This window comes from Aristolochia californica, unplaced genomic scaffold, assembly GCF_029961685.1.
Source record: "Aristolochia californica isolate CCGP_79_NKW_82.1479 unplaced genomic scaffold, dmAriCali1.0.hap1 SCAF_2, whole genome shotgun sequence".
Taxonomy (NCBI): Eukaryota; Viridiplantae; Streptophyta; class Magnoliopsida; order Piperales; family Aristolochiaceae; genus Aristolochia; species Aristolochia californica.
The window spans coordinates 47,197,258-47,214,879 of NW_027181881.1; the positions used below are offsets into that span (position 1 = coordinate 47,197,258).

Sequence of the window (17,622 nt, forward strand, 5' to 3'; positions counted from 1 at the left end):
TCTCGCTCTCTCTCAGCAATTACCACGTATAATGACTCACAAAAATAATCTTGGGTCGGCGCCTACGCTTAAAAACAGTTAACCTACCCTTAATTTCAGTAGTTTGGAGTTTTGGTAGATTTAGTTTGGTAGTCATCGTGCCACTTAACAACTCCGGTGGGCCATCTCAGCAACCTGAATTAGGAGAGCCCACCATTTTTGAATTGATCATGAATTAGGAGAGCCATTAATATTTACATGATTAATGTGCATAATGGAAAGTATAGTGGAAAATAAATTTTTTATTAGTGTATAGAAGAAAGTACATAAAATTTTATTAATAAAATACCTTAATAGATTTAACTTTTCTATTAATAAGTTAAGATAGATTTTAACTTCTATGAATTAATAAATAATTTAAAACTAAACTAAATTAAATTTATTTATTTAATTAATATATAAAAATAAAATACTTTAAAAAATTAATTTTATAATATCTAAATGCTTAATCAAATTGGTACGGCTTAATATCTAATTTTTTACTCTTAAAATATTAATTAGATATAATATGAAAAATGATAAATTTATTTAAATAAAAAAGAGGGTTTTTATTATACAAAATTAATTTTTAAATCTAAATTTATAAGATAGTTTTATTTAACTAAACTAAAAAATATATTTAACTTGCTTTAAATTAATAAATAATTATTAAATAAATTAAAAATATTTATTTAATTAAATATATAAAATAAAATAATTAAAAATCCTTACTTTTATAATATCCACATGTTAATCAAATTGTTACTTTATAATATCTAAATTCTCACTCTTAAAGTAAGTAGTCATTAAATATAATATTTAAAATAAATAATTTATATAAAAAGGTATTTTATTATATAAAAAACTTTAATAGATTTAATTTAATTTTAAATACTTTATTTTACTAAACTAAAATAAAATTTAACTTTTTTTAAATTAATATATACAAAATATCAAATAAATACTTACTTTTATACTATCCAAACATTTAATCAAATTGTTACTTTTGTAATATCTAAATTCTTTCTCACTCTTAAATTAGAAATAAAATATAATATTAAAATTATGACTTTTTATAAATAAAAAAGAAGATATTTTATTATATAAAATTACTATAATGAATTTAATTTTTATAAGATTATTTTATTTAACTATTCAATAAAATTTAACTTGTTTAATAAATAAATAATTTAAATTTAAATTTAATTAAATGTATAAATAAAATACCTAAACAAATGCTTAATTTAATTATATCCAAATACAAAAATGATTGGGCAGAATGAACAAAAGAGTAACGAGTGATTTCACTTTCAGTCTTTTTTGTTAAGAACCAGTGAAATTGAATTAACAGCACAAAGTATCTGTAGTGGCGGAGGCTTCCAGCACCCAACGACGATGAACGATTGTCCAGTGTGCTACTGAGAGAGGGTACGGAATAGATGCTTGCTTGCCCACTGACGCCATGAACGCAGTCTCCAACTACTCATGTCTTCGCCTTCACGTCTTCAATCACTTTCCGAGTTCGACGAGAAGAATTTATTTCTCTAATGAATGGAACTTTTTATGCGGAGAGAAAAGGATCGATAGTCGTCCTAGTTTTGTATCTTTGCGCGCCAATCGCAGTCGCTGCTGCGTGATTAGGGCGTCCAAGTCAGACTACTATGCTACACTAAATCTCAATCGCAATGCAACCTTGCAGGAAATTAAGGCCTCTTATAGGAAGCTTGCTCGCGAGGTGCCCTTTTTTTAACTTATATTTTTTCCTTCTAATTTTGATCTCATAGATGAATACAGTCGCTAACGTTTATTCAAGAACTGTTTTTTGGGAAGTTTTGTTACAAAATTGTTATTCTTTATCGTTCAGTCGGGCGTTCCAGTGTTAGTATCTATAAAGAATGTAAAATTTGCACATGGAAGTTGGTTATGGATGATTAGTAGACTATTTAGAGGGTTATGAAAGTCACATTCCCTTCTGCTAACCCTAAATTAAACAATTAATTGTGTTGTTTGGAGAATGGATTTTCTGGTTTAATATAAATGCGTAATACAATTTTTAGAGTTGACATTTGGTTTTTGTCAGTCATTATGGATAGCATTTTTGAGAACTAATCTATCTTGTCATCCTAGATTTTTTTTTTTTTGGGTGCCATTTTTGGTCCTCAGCAATTAGGATGGTTAGACACAAATTGTTCTTGAAAAGAAGATTTTTTATTGAGAATATGTGCTTTAAACATATCTTTCAACATATTGAGTTGTTTATTACAGAATACTCGCCATCACTGCTATCATCAAATTTGAACTCATTGATTATCTTAATATCTAACATCTATTTTCTATGTGAAACAGTATCATCCAGATATGAACAAGAGCCCTGGAGCAGAAGAAAAGTTCAAAGAGATAGGTGCTGCATATGAGGTATTCATTCTCATATGATGAGACATTGCTTTCCTCATCTACTGCTGTTCTATACTGTTCAAAATTCATGGGTTGTTTAAATAGGTAATTCTTTTTTGTGATCGAACATTTCAATTATGAAACTTGTGCTTTTCATCTGCGAAAATGTATCATTTTTGTAGGTTCTGTCAGACGATGAAAAACGATCTTTATATGACCGCTTTGGTGAGTCAGGTATACAGGGTGAATTCGGAGGAACTGGTTTTAGTCCTCGGGGGGTAAGAAATATCATTTTGTGCCTTTGACTAAGTCAATTTTTGGTCATTGTATAGTTTTTAGTGTTATTAGTATGATTACCTATCTTGTTCTTAGATGGATCCTTTTGAAGTCTTCGATTCATATTTTGGTGAGTCAAGTGGTGTTTTTGGAGGCCGAGGAGACTTTGGGGATTCTGGCTTCAAATTCAGGAATAAACGCAATCAGAACCTTGATATATGGTAGGAGCTTGTCATGATATGTGTGCATTAACCTCTTCATGATATTTCCGTGATACTTCAACATGGCTTGACTATCGACATCTATAACATCTGCTTGCATTACAGGTACAATCTCTCTCTGAGTTTTGAAGAATCAATTTTTGGGGGAAAACGGGATATTGAGGTGAATCACTTTGAAACATGTCACAAATGCAACGGTACTGGTGCAAAATCTAGCAATTGCATCAAGTCATGTGTGGAATGTGGTGGTAAAGGAGGTGTTATGAGAACGCATAGAACTCCTTTTGGAGTTGTATCCCAGGTAGTTTGAGATTTCAAGGTCTTAGAGCTGTACTGTTTATTGTTTGCACAACTTCGTAAGGGGCACCTCAAGGAGGTAAAGTAACAACATGCTTTCCACTCCCAGCATGTGTAGTTCAGCTCAGCATTAGCTTGAGGGCATCACAGTTGTTCAAAATTTGAAATCATCCCAGCATGTTCCCATTGTTATCCAGCATTGAACAAGCAACTTGTTCTTTTGCATATTCAAGTGGATTTGGTTTTTGGTATTTGGTATAATGGGCACTTTTTTTTTTTGTTTGGTATGAGGTCTTGAGTTCATCTCTCACCGAGGGGAAGGGATGTAAAGTGCTTGCATTATCAACATTTAAAAAGAAAAAAACAGAAGTCCTTTTAAGGTAAGGGTGTAAACAAACCGAATTCAGACCAGATACTACACTTTCAAATCCAATCCGTTTTAAGTATCCGGATATCTGAATTCCAGATAATATGTTCTATCTGTGATTCTAATATCTTCTTCCAACTCAATTGGGTGATATTTGGATTTGAATAGCATCCAATCTGAAAATAAAATAAAATAAAATCCAAAAAATAAAATTTTTTATATGGAAGAAAAAAAAATGATTGAAATCCAGCAACCTTTTGGTCCATTCTCTCCCTTCAATGCAGAAACAGAAAAAAAGCTAAGAAAAATGAAGGAATCATTAGTGAGAGAAGAGAAAGAGAGGGAGGGCTGAGAGAGATACAAGAAGCTAAGAAAAATGGGAAGCATAGAGGTAGAGGGTGTGAGAGAAACAAAGAGATGTAGAGAATGAGAGAGAGGAAGTGAGAGATAGGGGCTGAGAGATAAAGAGGCGCTGAGGGACAGGGCTGAGAGAGAGGGACTTAGAGAAAGAGGGGCTTGGAGAGAATCACTGAGAGAGAGACGCTGACAGAGAGAGAGAGAGAGAGAGAGAGAGAGAGAGAGAGAGAGAGGGGCAGGAAAGGCCAAGAGAGGGGCGAGAGCGAGGGGCTGTGAGAGAAAGGCCGAGAGAGAGGGGTTGAGAAAGAGATTGAAAGAGCATACCTTAAGACAGAAATTTGAGGCAGGAAGTCATAGAGGAAAGGTTCGCTGTTGAGAGGAGATTTTCGGAAAGAGAGAGGTTTAGAGAAGCACGCTATGGAAGAGAGGATTTCAGGAGGATAGATTTTTGGGAAGAGGGAAAGAGGTATAGAGAAGTGGGAATAGGGAGGATTTGGGTATTTACTGGTTGAGATTTTGGATCGGAAATCTGTCAGTTTTGGATCTCATAATTCTGGTTCCAATCTAGAACCGTGTAGGATCCCTTGTTTTGGATACTATCTTTGATTTCGGAATCAGACCCTGATCAGATCTGGATAATATCTGGATCAGTAGACAGCTCTAATTTAAGGAGCTGCAGAGTTGTTGGTACTTGTCCCCTTTGTTGTGAAGGAAGCTATTAGAAATGTTGAGGTTAGTGTCAACTTTTTTTATGGGTCCTCTTACTAAAATTTTCTCCCAAATGAGTTGCATACGTCTCATCTTCCAGGAAACTGGTAATACCTTCTCTCTGGAAACTTTTATCCTTGGAAAGGTTGACGCAGATTTCCTGGCTACTCATATGAGAAAAACTATTGCTCCCTTCTTCCTTGAAATATATGGCTTTACTAAAATAAACTTATCCTTGAATTAGGCCATCTCCCTAAAATGACTTTGGAGGTTTAGTTCTGATAAAACTGGGATGCGGAACAAATAATGAACACAATAACCTGATTTGGCTTCCTAGAATCATTACTTGACAATGTATTTAGCCTTAGAAAACCATTTCTATGCTTGAAGTTATTCCCAAGTGTTCAAATCCTGACATTTCTATCCTTGTCTGAATATTCAATCCTAGAATTTTGGAAACACCAAAAATAGGAGTAATGATCTATCTAGTAAGATGAGAGTACTTAATCCTAGGACCTTAACTTGGGACATGCTCTCAAAAAAAACTTGGGGCATGCTCTATCAAATTGAGAGGCTTTTGAAGCTAGCCATCTGCTCCCCCTTCTTGAAAGCACTTATATTAGAGGAACAGGTGACAATGTCAGGATCCAGAAGGGAGTCCATTTGGTTCATATCCTGTCACCCTTTCAGTATGCCATCTTGATTGACTCTGACCCAAGTAATGGCTATGCTGGGTGCTTGCTCCTCTAAAAGTAATGAATTGAAAAGGGTAGAATTCTCATTTTGCTCTTTAAAGGGGCAAGAATATTGATAAGGCAGATCCGCTAACTCCAAAATGGGGATGGTGAAACCATCTCTCACCTTCTTCTTTGTTGTCCCTTCACTTTTCAGGTTTGGGGTGCTCCATTTTGCAGTTTTTTATTTTTTATTTGGCTTTCTGTCCTCCTTCACTGTCTTTTATAGACCTTTTTGATCAGTATAATGACATTCCCATTTTGTAAGTTGGCTAGAAAACTTATACTGCTGTTTGTGGCAACAATATAAGAGCTTTCGAATAGCCACTGGATGGGTGTTGTGATTAAGAAGCTATTGAGGCTATTTTATTTTGGGCCTGAAAGTTCCTCAGACCTACTTATCTGTCCATTTCCATCCTCAAAGACAATTGACCGGTGGTTGCCTAAGTTTTTTCCTTTTTTAATATGAAAACCTAGTGAACTGTTTGCCTCACATGGTTGGTTGGCTTAAGCTTAATTTTATTGGCAGCTCTAGGACCCTGGTTTGGCAGGTAAGGGATGTGTTGTCTGGCCAGCTTTATCATTGGTTTTCTTTGCTCCTTTCGGTCTCTATAACTCCATAGAGGCAGATTTAACAGTCTCACTCCAAGCTTGAAGACTATGTACATAACTTTTCTGATCCCTCTTGGTGTAAAAGGAAATCTACCATAGTCTTTAATCAGGCTGCGAGGAATGAAACCAACTAACTCCATACATCCCCCACCCTCCATAAAAAGAGTGTTTTTTGCAGATTATTTATGTCTTGATATCTGTGCTCCCACAATCTTCTTATGGATCAACATTCCCTCAAAATGCCAAAAATCTTGTTGACTCCTAGGCTAGGAATGGCACTTGTGGATGGCAACTTGTTGTGGAATCACCTTAATCCACTTTTTTTTTCTTCATCTGTATAGTCCTTTACATTGTGAAAATCAAGAGGTAGGAGGAGGATTCAGGTAGGTTTTAATGTGTCCAATGAGTCTGTTGTAGTTTGTGATTAGGGTTTGGCGAGTAGGAAGGAAGGAAATTGTGAGGAAGGAAGAGTTAGGATGTGAGTGAAAGAACAGGAGTTTCTTTCTTCTGCTCATGTTCTCCTTTTATTGAAAGCTTAATAAAACTCAAAATTACAACTCTACCCCCGTAAGATAATTATACAAATAATCCCCAAACAACACACCCCACTCCCTAACATAGACACTAGTAACCTTCCCTTTTTCACACTTTGTAACCTTCACCACTAGACAAGATAAGGTCCTCTGGAACCCGATTATAGAGAGAATGGATAACAGATAATCTACTTGGAAAGGAAGTCTCCTTTCCAAAGCAGGAAGATTAGTCCTCATCAAATCCTGCCTCATCAGGATACCAACATATTACCTGTCTTTCCTCAGCTGCCTTGTGAGTGTATCTCAGCATCTTGAAAAATTCATGAGAAGCTTCCTGTGGAGGCTCAGATTCTGGCTTCAAGCCTCACTGGGTTAAATGGTCCAAGGTCCTAAATCACAAATGTCAGGGGGGCTCGGCATCCTCTCAATCAGAACAACTAATACAACATTTTAGCAAAATGGTGCCAGAAATTCAACGGGTTCAAGGAGGCTATATGGAGACAATTGGTTGCTCACAAGGTCAGATCAGATTGGGTAACCAGCATTGGTGGTTTGGAGGTGGAAATGTGACTAGGCTCTTCCCCCTATGGTCCAGCATTGCCAAGATCTTTCCCCAAATCGCTCCTGCTAGTCACTTCCATGTGGGAATGGCAACTTTGTCTGCTTTTGGCATGATCTTTGGATAGGACAGCAACCTCTAAAGTTCCAATTCTCTAACCTGTTCCATCTAGCGAGAAGCCCAAATCACTTCATATCCGAGGCAATGATCTCTAGTGGCAATGGCAGCCCTTGCTGGGACCTTGATTTTCACCGAGCCTTAAACGACTATGAAGCCATCTTAGCCTGGTCACTTCTCACTCAACTAAACAGCCTATACTTGCAAAGAAGAAATGAAGATATCCCCATTTGGGAGCCCGAGCCAGATGGCAAATTCTTAGTCTCAAGTTGCTTCAAGCTTCTCTCAAGTGTTCATCCAGCTGTTATGCTTGGTGCCTCCCAAGTCTGTTCCCTTCTTGCCTTGAATAAGGTGAAATTCTTTGTTTGGAGAGCTCTCAGAGGTAAAATCTTCATACTAGATAACCTTAGTAGGGGAGGTACCACCCTTCCTCACCTCTCTCACTACCTTCGAAGAGTTTGCTAGGAGTCTATCAACCACTTACTCACTCATCGCCCATTTACTTGGCGTGTTTGGATGAGCTTCTTTACCTTCTTCAAGATCAATTTCTGCTCCCTAGAATCTTGGTCGAGTTTGCTCTTGCAGCTGCTAAGTCCCCCCCCCCTCCGAGCTTGGAAAAATGATTGTGCAAGCTCAGATGACCTACATTCCTTGGATGGTTTGGCTAAAAAGGAGCATGTTGAATAGGAAAAAATCTCACATTAAAAAATGAGAAGAAAAGTTAATGGGTTATAAGGTTGAGCAATGGGGCTCCTAAGTGGCTAGTCATTTTGTGATGGAACCAGGCTCAAACCAAAAATCCATCAGAATAAAAGGCATTTAAACAAGAAATTTCTCTCGAGATGCAGTTTTTTAGCCCACTCAGAGAGCCATCACTTTGCAGCTTTTTACTTTAAAAGAGTTCCATCAATTTGCAGCCGGGTACATCTTGGAGAATTGGTTCTAGATTTCGTCCATGTCTGCCCCAATGCCCATCAAAATCCAGTAATGTTTCCATCAAACTCAATTTTGAAGACAACTCCTTAAGGAATCTAGTGTTGGCTGGCTTCGGGCAAGTCCTTAGGTCATATGTTGGAGCTTTCTTCTCCCCTATGCTGGAGCCTTGGTGTGTGCTTCCTTCTTTGCTGAATTAGCTGCTCTCACACACGGCCTCAAGCTCTTTAAGGAGAGACTCTTAGATAGTCTAATTGTTGAAGAAGACTCCTTTGTTGTCATTAATTGGTGCTCCAGTGGTTTTCTTCCCCTTTGGAGGCTGAGTTTCTCTTCTTTGAAGATATGGATATTGTGTCTGATGTAATTAGTTGGAATCATGTATTAAGATCAGCCAACTTTATATCTGACTCTCTTGTAGAAGAAGGGGTTCCCCTCTAATTTCTCATTGTCAGGGAACCCCTCTCTCTTACCTTGTAATTCCTTTTGCTTTCGGGCCTTTTTTACGAGGCTCATTTCTCAATACCAAACATTGTAATTTTCTTTCATCTCATGTAAATTATACTCCAAGGAGAGTTAGTGTAGTTTTCTCCCCTTAATACAGGAGTTCTTTCTCATAAAGCTGGGAAATTGTGTCATTGTGTCATTGTTTTCATTACCTTTTGGAGGCTCTTTTATCTTTTCTTTCCTCAACAAATTGTCTAGTCATTTTCAAAAAAAAAAGAAAAAAAGAGAGAATATACAGAGGAAGAGGGCGGGGGAGCAAAGGGGAGACAAGTTACTAAATGTTTTTTTGAAATGTGAATCTAGTTTTGATTGTCAGAAAATTTGACCAAAAAATTACATTAGTTTCAGTTACATAAGCCTTTGCCGAAAAAAGAGAGGCACTAAAATGACCTTATTTCTAGTTAAACAAGCCTTTGCTGGTAAAAGAGGAGCATTACGTGCTTCATGGAACTATTTTTTGGTTAGCAATGCATATCCAGAATTTCTTTGGAAGGGCATACAAGGGCCTAATTAGTTAACATAGTTCTGTCTGGCAGCGGCTTCTACATTCCATAATTCTCTCTCGTGATGCAGCTGATGTTATATGACTGTGTTTGGTGAGCTATTATGATATTGCTTTTGGTTGGTTATCCATCAAATTGTTGCTGTTGTTATAAATGATGAATTTATCAACTAAATTTAAGAGAATACAGATTAATGTTGTTGAATTTCTGGAAAAGAGAAATACTTCAGTGACTTGTTGTAATTTGAGTACAGTGAGCCTCTATTTATAATAGAGAATATAAGTAGAATCCAATTACAATTGAAGTACCCTTATCCCAGTTACACCTAAAGTTAAACACTAAAAGATAAGTCTTAGAACAATTGAACAACTGAATATAAATAGAAGACTAACATAACTAAAACACCTTTATCTGAGACTCTTCTGTGAGACCTTCTCTTGTGAGACTCCTGTAAGACTCCACCATATTAATTCTAGCTCTGTGAGACTTCTTATTGTGAGAGTCATGTAAGATTCTTCCATATTCGCTCTTCAACACTCCCCCTCAAACTGGAGTTTGTAACTTAAACTTGCAATGAAAAGGATTCTTAGTCTTCAATCTTAGTCTTTAATCTTCACTTCCTAAAAATTTTTCATAGATGTTAAATTTTCATCATTTTTCTCCCCCTTTTTTGAATATTTTGGTCATATTAAAATTACCATAACATGTGGAACAAAATATCTCTTTCTTGTACTTTTTCTACTTCTCTCCCTCAAGTTAGGGATAAAAAGGATATAGAGACCTAGCTTGGATAAAACACAATGTGAAATTCTCACCACTAAACTACAACAACCATAGTTTCATTAGAATGTTTTCAAGTGATTAACCTGCTCCCTCCCACTACACTAGGTCAAATTGCATGTCTCACTTGTAACACCATAGAGGAGAGATTTTCGGCAAAACTGACCTTTAGTAGTTATGATATCAATATCTCTCACAATATAGATTAAAATAACAATGTTTGTTTCTTAAAAAAATAGACTCAAATAAATTTAATTTGATACTTAATTTGACATAAAAAGCTTCTTTTTTGAATATGTTATGGCCTCTTTATTTTCTTCATTCTGTAGCTTGATGGTTGCTGACTCTAATATGAATATCTCCTTACATATAGACTAGATTGATATGAAATTTTCTCCTTCTGAAACTAGACTTCGATACCTTTCATTCAAGTATAATAATTCTTCTTAAAATATACTTTTGTTGAGAGAAAAAATCTGATAGATTTCGGATTTTGTAATTTGGCCGAACTGAGTTCTATTTCTTTTTTGGCCAGCATGACCATTGACTATTCTAATATTGATATCTCCCTCTAGAAAACTCAGATTGAGAATTGGTTTAATAGCTAAGAAAATAGACATACAGATCTATCTTTTGACATATAGTTCTACATATAAAGTTTCATTCTTGATGTCATAAAACGCCTCGAAAGTTGAAGCTTTTTGCTACTGCTCGAACCTCTCTTGTAGTCTAATCTTTGTTGTTTCAAATATTGATTTATCTTTGCAGAAAACTTCGATTGCCAAAATCCTTTTTGCATTGGTAAGTAGATTTGAAGATCTTTCCGTCAATATATAATTTGCAATATGAAAAGTTCAGTATGAATGTGCGAAAGCCAAGAAAACAATGGGTACTGGGATAAGAAAGATAGAAAATAGATATAATATGGATCTAAATTACTAGAGATGGTAGATAAGAAAAGGATCACATTATCTCTGTGGGTTGACCAAGTCAACTCACAAAATCCACTTTGATACCCTGTTGAATTTCTAAAAAAAAGAAATACTTCAATGACTTGTTGTAATTTGAGTATAATGAGCCTCTATTTATAATAGAGGAACCAAGTAAAATCCAATTACAACTAAACTACCCTTATCCCAATTACACCCAAAGTTAAACACTAAAAGATAAGTCCTGGAACAATTGAACAACTGAACATAAATAGAAGTTTAACATAACTAAAACACCTTTAACTGAGACTCTTTTGTGAGACCTTATCCTGTGAGATTCCTATTAGACTCCACCATATTAATTCTGGCTTTGTGAGACTTTTTACTATAAGAGTCATGTAAAACTCTTCTATATTTGCTCTTTAATAGATGTCATATGCTTTGTTTTGTGCATCAATTTGATCACCCGTTGGCCTTTTCATAGTAATTTTAATTTAGATCCTGTTGGCTTAGTTTACCTGTTTACTTCTTTAAGTAAATATAACGGTAAGAAAAACTGTAAGGAATATCTTTTGAGCATGATGCGTATTTTTTGTTATATGGTGTGCTGTCATTAGTTCCACAGACGGTTATGTGGTCTTAGTGGGTGCAATGTGGATGCTGATATATGGCTTGTAGGTCTCAACTTGCTTAAAATGCGAGGGTGAAGGCAAGATTATTACTGATAATTGCCAGAAGTGCAATGGCCAAGGTAGAGTTCAGTCAAAGCAGAGCATCAAAGTAGATGTCCCTCCTGGTGTCAGCAGTGGTGTCACAATCCAAGTACAAGGAGGAGGCAATTATGATGAGAAAAGGTCTGCATTTATATCCTCTAGCTCTTTTCTAATATGGGAAAACTTGGTTTCAATTATTTAAAAGTTTGGCTTAGTCATGGGAACTTAAGTTTTGGAAATAATTATGTGCAACTTCTTAGTTTGTACGACCATGAATTGTTTAAAACAAATTGCCAGTGGTTCATTAATTGTACATGCCTATGACAAAAGTGTCAACTTTAAACCATCAGAGTCTGAAAATCAATATTATTTGATTGAAGGATGCCTTTGTTAATTATTAAGAAAGGGGATAAGAAATTGTAAACGAAAAAAGAAAGGGGGATAAGAAATTGTAAATGAAAAAGATTGAGAACCTAGGAGGGAAAGAAGCAAGCAAAGCAAGGAAAAATAGAAAGACAAGAAGGGAGAGAAACAAGGATAACAAGGAAAAATAGGAAAATAGACAAGAGGGTAGAGAGAGAATGAGTGAAAACGATGATGAGATTAGGAGCTCTCAAGTCTAGATAGCCTTCTTAACCAGGCATGACTTTGATTACTTCTGGGAAGTGGAGCAGATATGGGCACAAAACCGTGTCTCATCCCTGCCCTGTCCCTGATGGTGTTTGCAACATTAACCCCGCACTCTGTCCCTTCTTGCATCCCCCATCTGCACCCTGAATTGCTTCTTTAAGTGCAAACTGGTCCAGCCTTGTTTAGCTCTTCTTCTTTTTTTCTTTTTTTCTAAAGGATACACACTCTTTGATTATTTCATATTTACTGTACCTTGTATCAGTTCTTCAGGTATTTTTTTGGGAATATTGATTAAATACGCAAACGACACCCATACCCCTGGTGAGACTTAAATTCGAGGCCTGACAAATTATTAGATGATTAGGTACTCTATAAGCTAATTTTTTTTATAAACTCTATAAGCTAAATTAAGTAAAAGAATATCTTTGAAGATACTTTAAATATTTATAACTAATTTTATACAGGGCAGGTCTTGCAACAATGTATGCTCCCAGTCCATATGCTGGTCTTCTCTCCTGTTCTGTCCCATTCACTGCATGGTGAAAAACCTGCGTCTCAGTTCTAAACTGAACTGAGAATAGCTGGTTCCTTGTTTTCTTTCTGCTATACACCGTTCCTATTGTTAAACTCAAAGAGACACATTACAATGATACCCTGTATACGTTAGTAAATAAGAAGAAAACTGGGAGCCATGGAAAGTGAGATACTTGTTAATTTTAACTCTCAAACACTCAAGCTGGCTATGTAAAGGCCCAACTTGAAAGAAAGAGGCATGAGTGAGCTCTGACAAGGCTTTGGTGGAGATGTTTCCAAGTTGCTGTATTAAATGAACATATACGGCGAGATGTCTTCACATAACTGAATAAAAAGCAGATGATAATCAATACGTATACACCATTTAAAAAAAAAGTAGTATATACCATTACTTGATTTTCTGTTTTTGTTCATCTTTAAGTTGCTCAGAATGATAAAAGCAGGTGATTGTACAAAAAAATTCTCTTTTATTTTATCACTATTTTTTACATCTCATTGGGCACCTTGCAACCATATACCATGTTTGGTCTTTTTTTATTTTATTTTATTTTATTTTTGACAATGAGATGAAAGGATTCATTAAGAGAGGTGCTCCGTAGGGAGGAAGGTGCTCAATGCGATGTAATATGTACTGATGCTTAATGTTTGGTTTAGGAGCTCTAACATTTTTATAACCAGGTGCTCAATGTTTGGTCTTTGAATCATGAACATCATTAGTGGCGTTCCTAGTTGACCAAGAATAATACCTAGAATTATGAAACAAGAATAAGAAGATTGTACAGTTGTAAAATTTTGTCATAAAGGAAGTTCGTGCAGAAGCTTTCTTGAAAAGTTTTTGGAGCCAGGGAATCCAAAAAAGAAAATAAAAGAATAAAATAAATAATTCAATGCAACTTGCTTGAAGAACACAATTGTATTTTATCAAAATTTATGGATTGACAAATGAAGAAAAAGAGGCGTGACTGGACCGAAAAACATAAAAATAACGTATGTTGTTATAGAAGACATGAGTAAGGAAGTAGAAATAACTGAGTTGCATTAGAATTGAGGTTTGTTCCCGCAAAATATATAGAAGGTAGCTTCTTTACATAAATGTTGCCATTGAAAACGTCATAGAATAGTAAAGTCATTAAAAGGTTCTATTTAGAGAAAATGAGAAAAGAAAGCTGCCTAAGAGTTTGACCAAGGGGAAAAGAGACAAACAATTCAAGGATATGACAGAAATTGATTTATTCGTAAAAAACAAGTTTGAGAGAGGAGAAGAAGAAAGAAAGAAATATGAGGATATAGAACTTAAGGTTTCAATAAAGAATAAAGAAAGAGGAAACTTGACTACAAGAAGAGGAAAAGGAAAGGAAGATTGTTGAGAGAGAGCAAAAATAAAAGAGGGTGGGGACAGTGGTTTTTTCCTTCTTTGGTAAATGTAAATGCAAGAGGTAAGAAAATTTCTGTTCTGTAACATAATGAAAATATGAAATAACAAATGAATTTGAAAGCCAAAAAAAATCCTACAATATAAGGACTGAAGTGAAATGATGAAAAATTTTTGGACAAAAGAAAAGTTTTGTTAGTGGGAATAGTCTCACAGATAAGTAGCTAAAAAATTCTTATAGTTATTAGTCGGAAAATGGTCTCCTTAATTGATTAGTCATTTTGGGGTAGATCTGGACACAACTTTTATATGGTAGTGGAACAGGAGATCTATTCTGTTGGGCCTAATTAGTACTCTATTTGGTTTGTAACATGTTTGTGTTGTCCACGTCTCAAGCTTGTTGTTTATCTGTGTATGCTTAGACATAAGTCGGAGTTTTAGTGGGAGTAGTCCCACTTAAATTAGTGTCAAGAAAGATCCTATGGTTATTAGTTGGGATATGACTTCCCAACTTTAGGAAATGTGTTATGGGCAGAAGTGAAAGATTGTTTTGTGCTGTCGTATGGGTCTAAAGTCCTTTGAGGGTGCTCCCTTAGGCAGAACACTATACTACAAAAACTAGCTTTAAGAGCGAGATGTGAATTTGGAACTAGATACTCTAGAGCAGCTACTAAATGGCTGAGCACTTGCTGAAATAAATTTCCAAAAAGATTTGACTTCACCTCTTGAGGGAGGCATGCAGATATGTCAAGACTCCTATAGGCTAGAAAATGGCCTCAAGGTCGAATGTCATGATGCCATGTTCTCAATTATTAAGAAAAGAGAGTCAGCATTCCAGAAGAATAGATGACTCAAAACCTAGATGAGGAAATGAAGTAAGAGAAAGAAGAGATGAAAAGGAGAGGCTCATATAGATTGATAAATGATGCGATGGATTGGCATATTCAAGCTGGAGTCAACCTCTTTCATAGTCTGAAGGCAGGAGAATAGACATTCCTGTCTTTTTGAACTTGGAAACTTTAAAAACAAAGCCAAAGATGTCCTTGTATGAATGGATGAAACTAGAAAATAGGAACTGTACAAACTAACTCAAGAGAAAACTAATTCTTAATTGTGCTGCCGATGCAAAATGAACTCCTCCAGGGAGAAATGGTTTTGATAATTGGATCAATATATCTACTAACAGGCTGACTTTATTTTTGTTCAAGATGCAGACACCTCACTCTGGAACACTCTAGTTTCTTATGTATGTCATGCATCCGTTATTTACCTATTATAATGTGATTTATGTCACAAATTTATATAGACCTATTCTGCCTTCAAAGAATCAAGGCATTTCTTATCATCTGTTTGTACATTTGTTCCTATCTCTTGATTGGGTGGATCATCTATTTATTGTAGCAGAATTGTAAGAATGGAAGGTTCTTAGTCTGGACTGGTGTTATAAAATTCAGACAGGACCGACGGTTGAACTGGGTTGAACTGGACTTCAGCCCCTGTCCGGGTTGAGAATCATAAAAAATCGGCTGACCTGGGTGGAATAGCCGGTTCAATCATCGAATTGGCTGACCTAGACTGGTCAGCCATGTCACACGCACGAAAAGAAGTTTTCTCTCTGTGCAAGAAGGGGACTGAAGGCAAACTGGGAGACCATAGACCTATGGTTAAAACCCAGTTGAACCGGACCTGGTCACCTTACCGGGTCAGTGACCGGATCAAGTTTTATAACATTGGTCTGGACCACTCTAATTTCTTGTGGATGTCCCCGACCACCTATTATCTATATATTTTTGCTCCCAAAGTCCTGGCTTGACGGAATTTCTGTTTATTGTATGAGAGCTTGAAGAAACAGAATGGTGATAAGAGCTGTTGTTTCCCATGTAGAGGTGCAGTGGGTGATCTCTATCTATCTTTTCAAGTCAGTCAAAAACCTGGGGTTTGGAGGGAAGGTCTCAATTTGTACTCAAAGATCAGTATCGATTTTACTGAGGCAATAATAGGGACTGTACTCAAGGTAATGCATTTCTCAGTGGCCAGTGTGTTTCTTTACATCAGGTAATCATTTTTTGTTGCCTTTATAAGCGGCGATCATGTCTGACTAGTAACAGCAATTGGTTATATTTTCCTTTGTTGTTCTTAATGATATTCTTTACATGATAGTCTGAATTTCTACTAGGTGGAAACAGTTGAAGGGTTGAGAAATCTGCCTATTCCTCCTGGAACACAACCCGGAGAGACACTGAAGTTGCATTCTATGGGGGTCCCCAATATGAAGAGGCCCTCTGAACGAGGCGATCATCATTTCATTGTGACTGTTGAGATTCCTAAGCTTATCAGGTTCCTTCATCTATCCTGTCTATTCTGTCTATTCCGTGTTGCTGATCTTGGATTAGCACTCCCATAAGTATGTTTGAAAAGTAAATCTGGTTCATTCATGAATATCTTGGATTGGGACTTTCTTTTTCTCTTGGAGCTATCCCTGGATGCTCTGTATACTTCCATGGTTGATGAACGAACAATTGAGTCCACTCATACACCTGGCATTTGAGCTGGGAAACTGGAAATCATTTTTATACTCTCAAAAATGTGTTTTTCTCTTGATTATTCAGTGATCGAGAGCGCATCCTTGTTGACGAGTTGGCTTCACTTAGGGCTTCGTCCAGAGATCATTCCAAGGGTAATTTCCATAATTTTTTTGAAAAGGGTACCATGTCAGTTTGCAATGTAGTATTCATTTTCTAATATAGGATTTTGCAGGGGCATTTAAGGGTCATCCTGACAAAGACAAGACGAGAACCACCATGAACCATGAATCGAGCAAAGAAGCAGGAAAAGCTGCATCATTGTGGAGATCACTTCAGAACGTTTTGTGGTATGTTTCTTGTTACCCTGACATCCTCTTTATCCTTTTGAGTTACCCATGCTTAGATATGCAACTTGGTTTTGGGGTTAACGCCCCTGCCTTAGCATAAATGCTCGACTTCCAATCCTGAATCCCCGGTCCTACCAAGTCCTCGAGCTTTCGGTTGAACTAGTTTTCTTCCTGAACAACAATAAATCCTTGTGAAGACGACAGTTTGGAGAAATTTGGATTCATATCTCTCGGTTTTCTGATCATTTAGCCTGCTAATTTCTACCCACTTCGCAGGCAAAGTCGATCCCAAAGCAGATTTGCTTCAACGAGTGTCACAGCACCATCACCGGTTTTTATGGAAAGTGCTGGAGCAGGTCGCTCCCTTGTTATTTCCGTTTGTACTTTTTTCATAATCGCTTGTATTTTTACCTTGATATCCGGAATTACTCCTAGCAAGATGTTAATAAAGCGCCACATACGCGCCCCCTCTTCACATAAATCAATACAGAAGAAAGCCAGTGACTGATTCTGCCTATCAAAGAAATTATGTGTAAAACCATTTGTTGCGAAATATGTATTATCTCTGTCCGATCATGGTTACATCAATAGAATAAAAAAAAAAAAGTTTTACTTGATTTTCGGATTTTGGGGTAATCCGATTTTCTGCCATCAAACGA

At 36.2% G+C, this 17,622-nt stretch overlaps 1 protein-coding gene across 4 annotated transcripts; it reads left to right on the top strand.

Moving 5' to 3' along the window:
• Positions 1 to 1,389: 1,389 nt before the first annotated feature.
• On the top strand, positions 1,390 to 17,528 carry LOC137955877 (uncharacterized). Of its 4 annotated transcripts, none has more exons than XM_068803068.1 (12): positions 1,390 to 1,753; positions 2,365 to 2,433; positions 2,595 to 2,690; positions 2,785 to 2,909; positions 3,015 to 3,210; positions 10,682 to 10,714; positions 11,521 to 11,696; positions 15,976 to 16,105; positions 16,268 to 16,428; positions 16,701 to 16,768; positions 16,849 to 16,963; positions 17,240 to 17,528. In XM_068803068.1, exons 1-12 carry the CDS (start codon positions 1,481 to 1,483, stop codon positions 17,469 to 17,471), a joined length of 1,674 nt encoding a protein of 557 aa, XP_068659169.1. In that variant the 5' UTR covers positions 1,390 to 1,480; the 3' UTR covers positions 17,472 to 17,528. The 4 variants fall into 4 exon arrangements, with proteins under 4 accessions (XP_068659169.1, XP_068659171.1, XP_068659170.1 ...); XM_068803070.1 differs by having other exon boundaries at positions 3,015 to 3,072; XM_068803069.1 differs by lacking the exon at positions 10,682 to 10,714.
• The last annotated feature ends 94 nt before the right edge of the window (positions 17,529 to 17,622 follow it).

Excerpts from the sequence above, each read along its gene's own strand:
- LOC137955877 (XM_068803068.1), top strand. The coding sequence starts at position 1,481 with ATGAACGCAGTCTCCAACTACTCATGTCTTCGCCTTCACGTCTTCAAT. Across the intron at positions 2,910-3,014 it reads AATCAGAACCTTGATATATG|GTACAATCTCTCTCTGAGTT; the intron begins GTAGGAGCTTGT and ends CTTGCATTACAG. Across the intron at positions 3,211-10,681 it reads CTTTTGGAGTTGTATCCCAG|AAAACTTCGATTGCCAAAAT; the intron begins GTAGTTTGAGAT and ends TTATCTTTGCAG.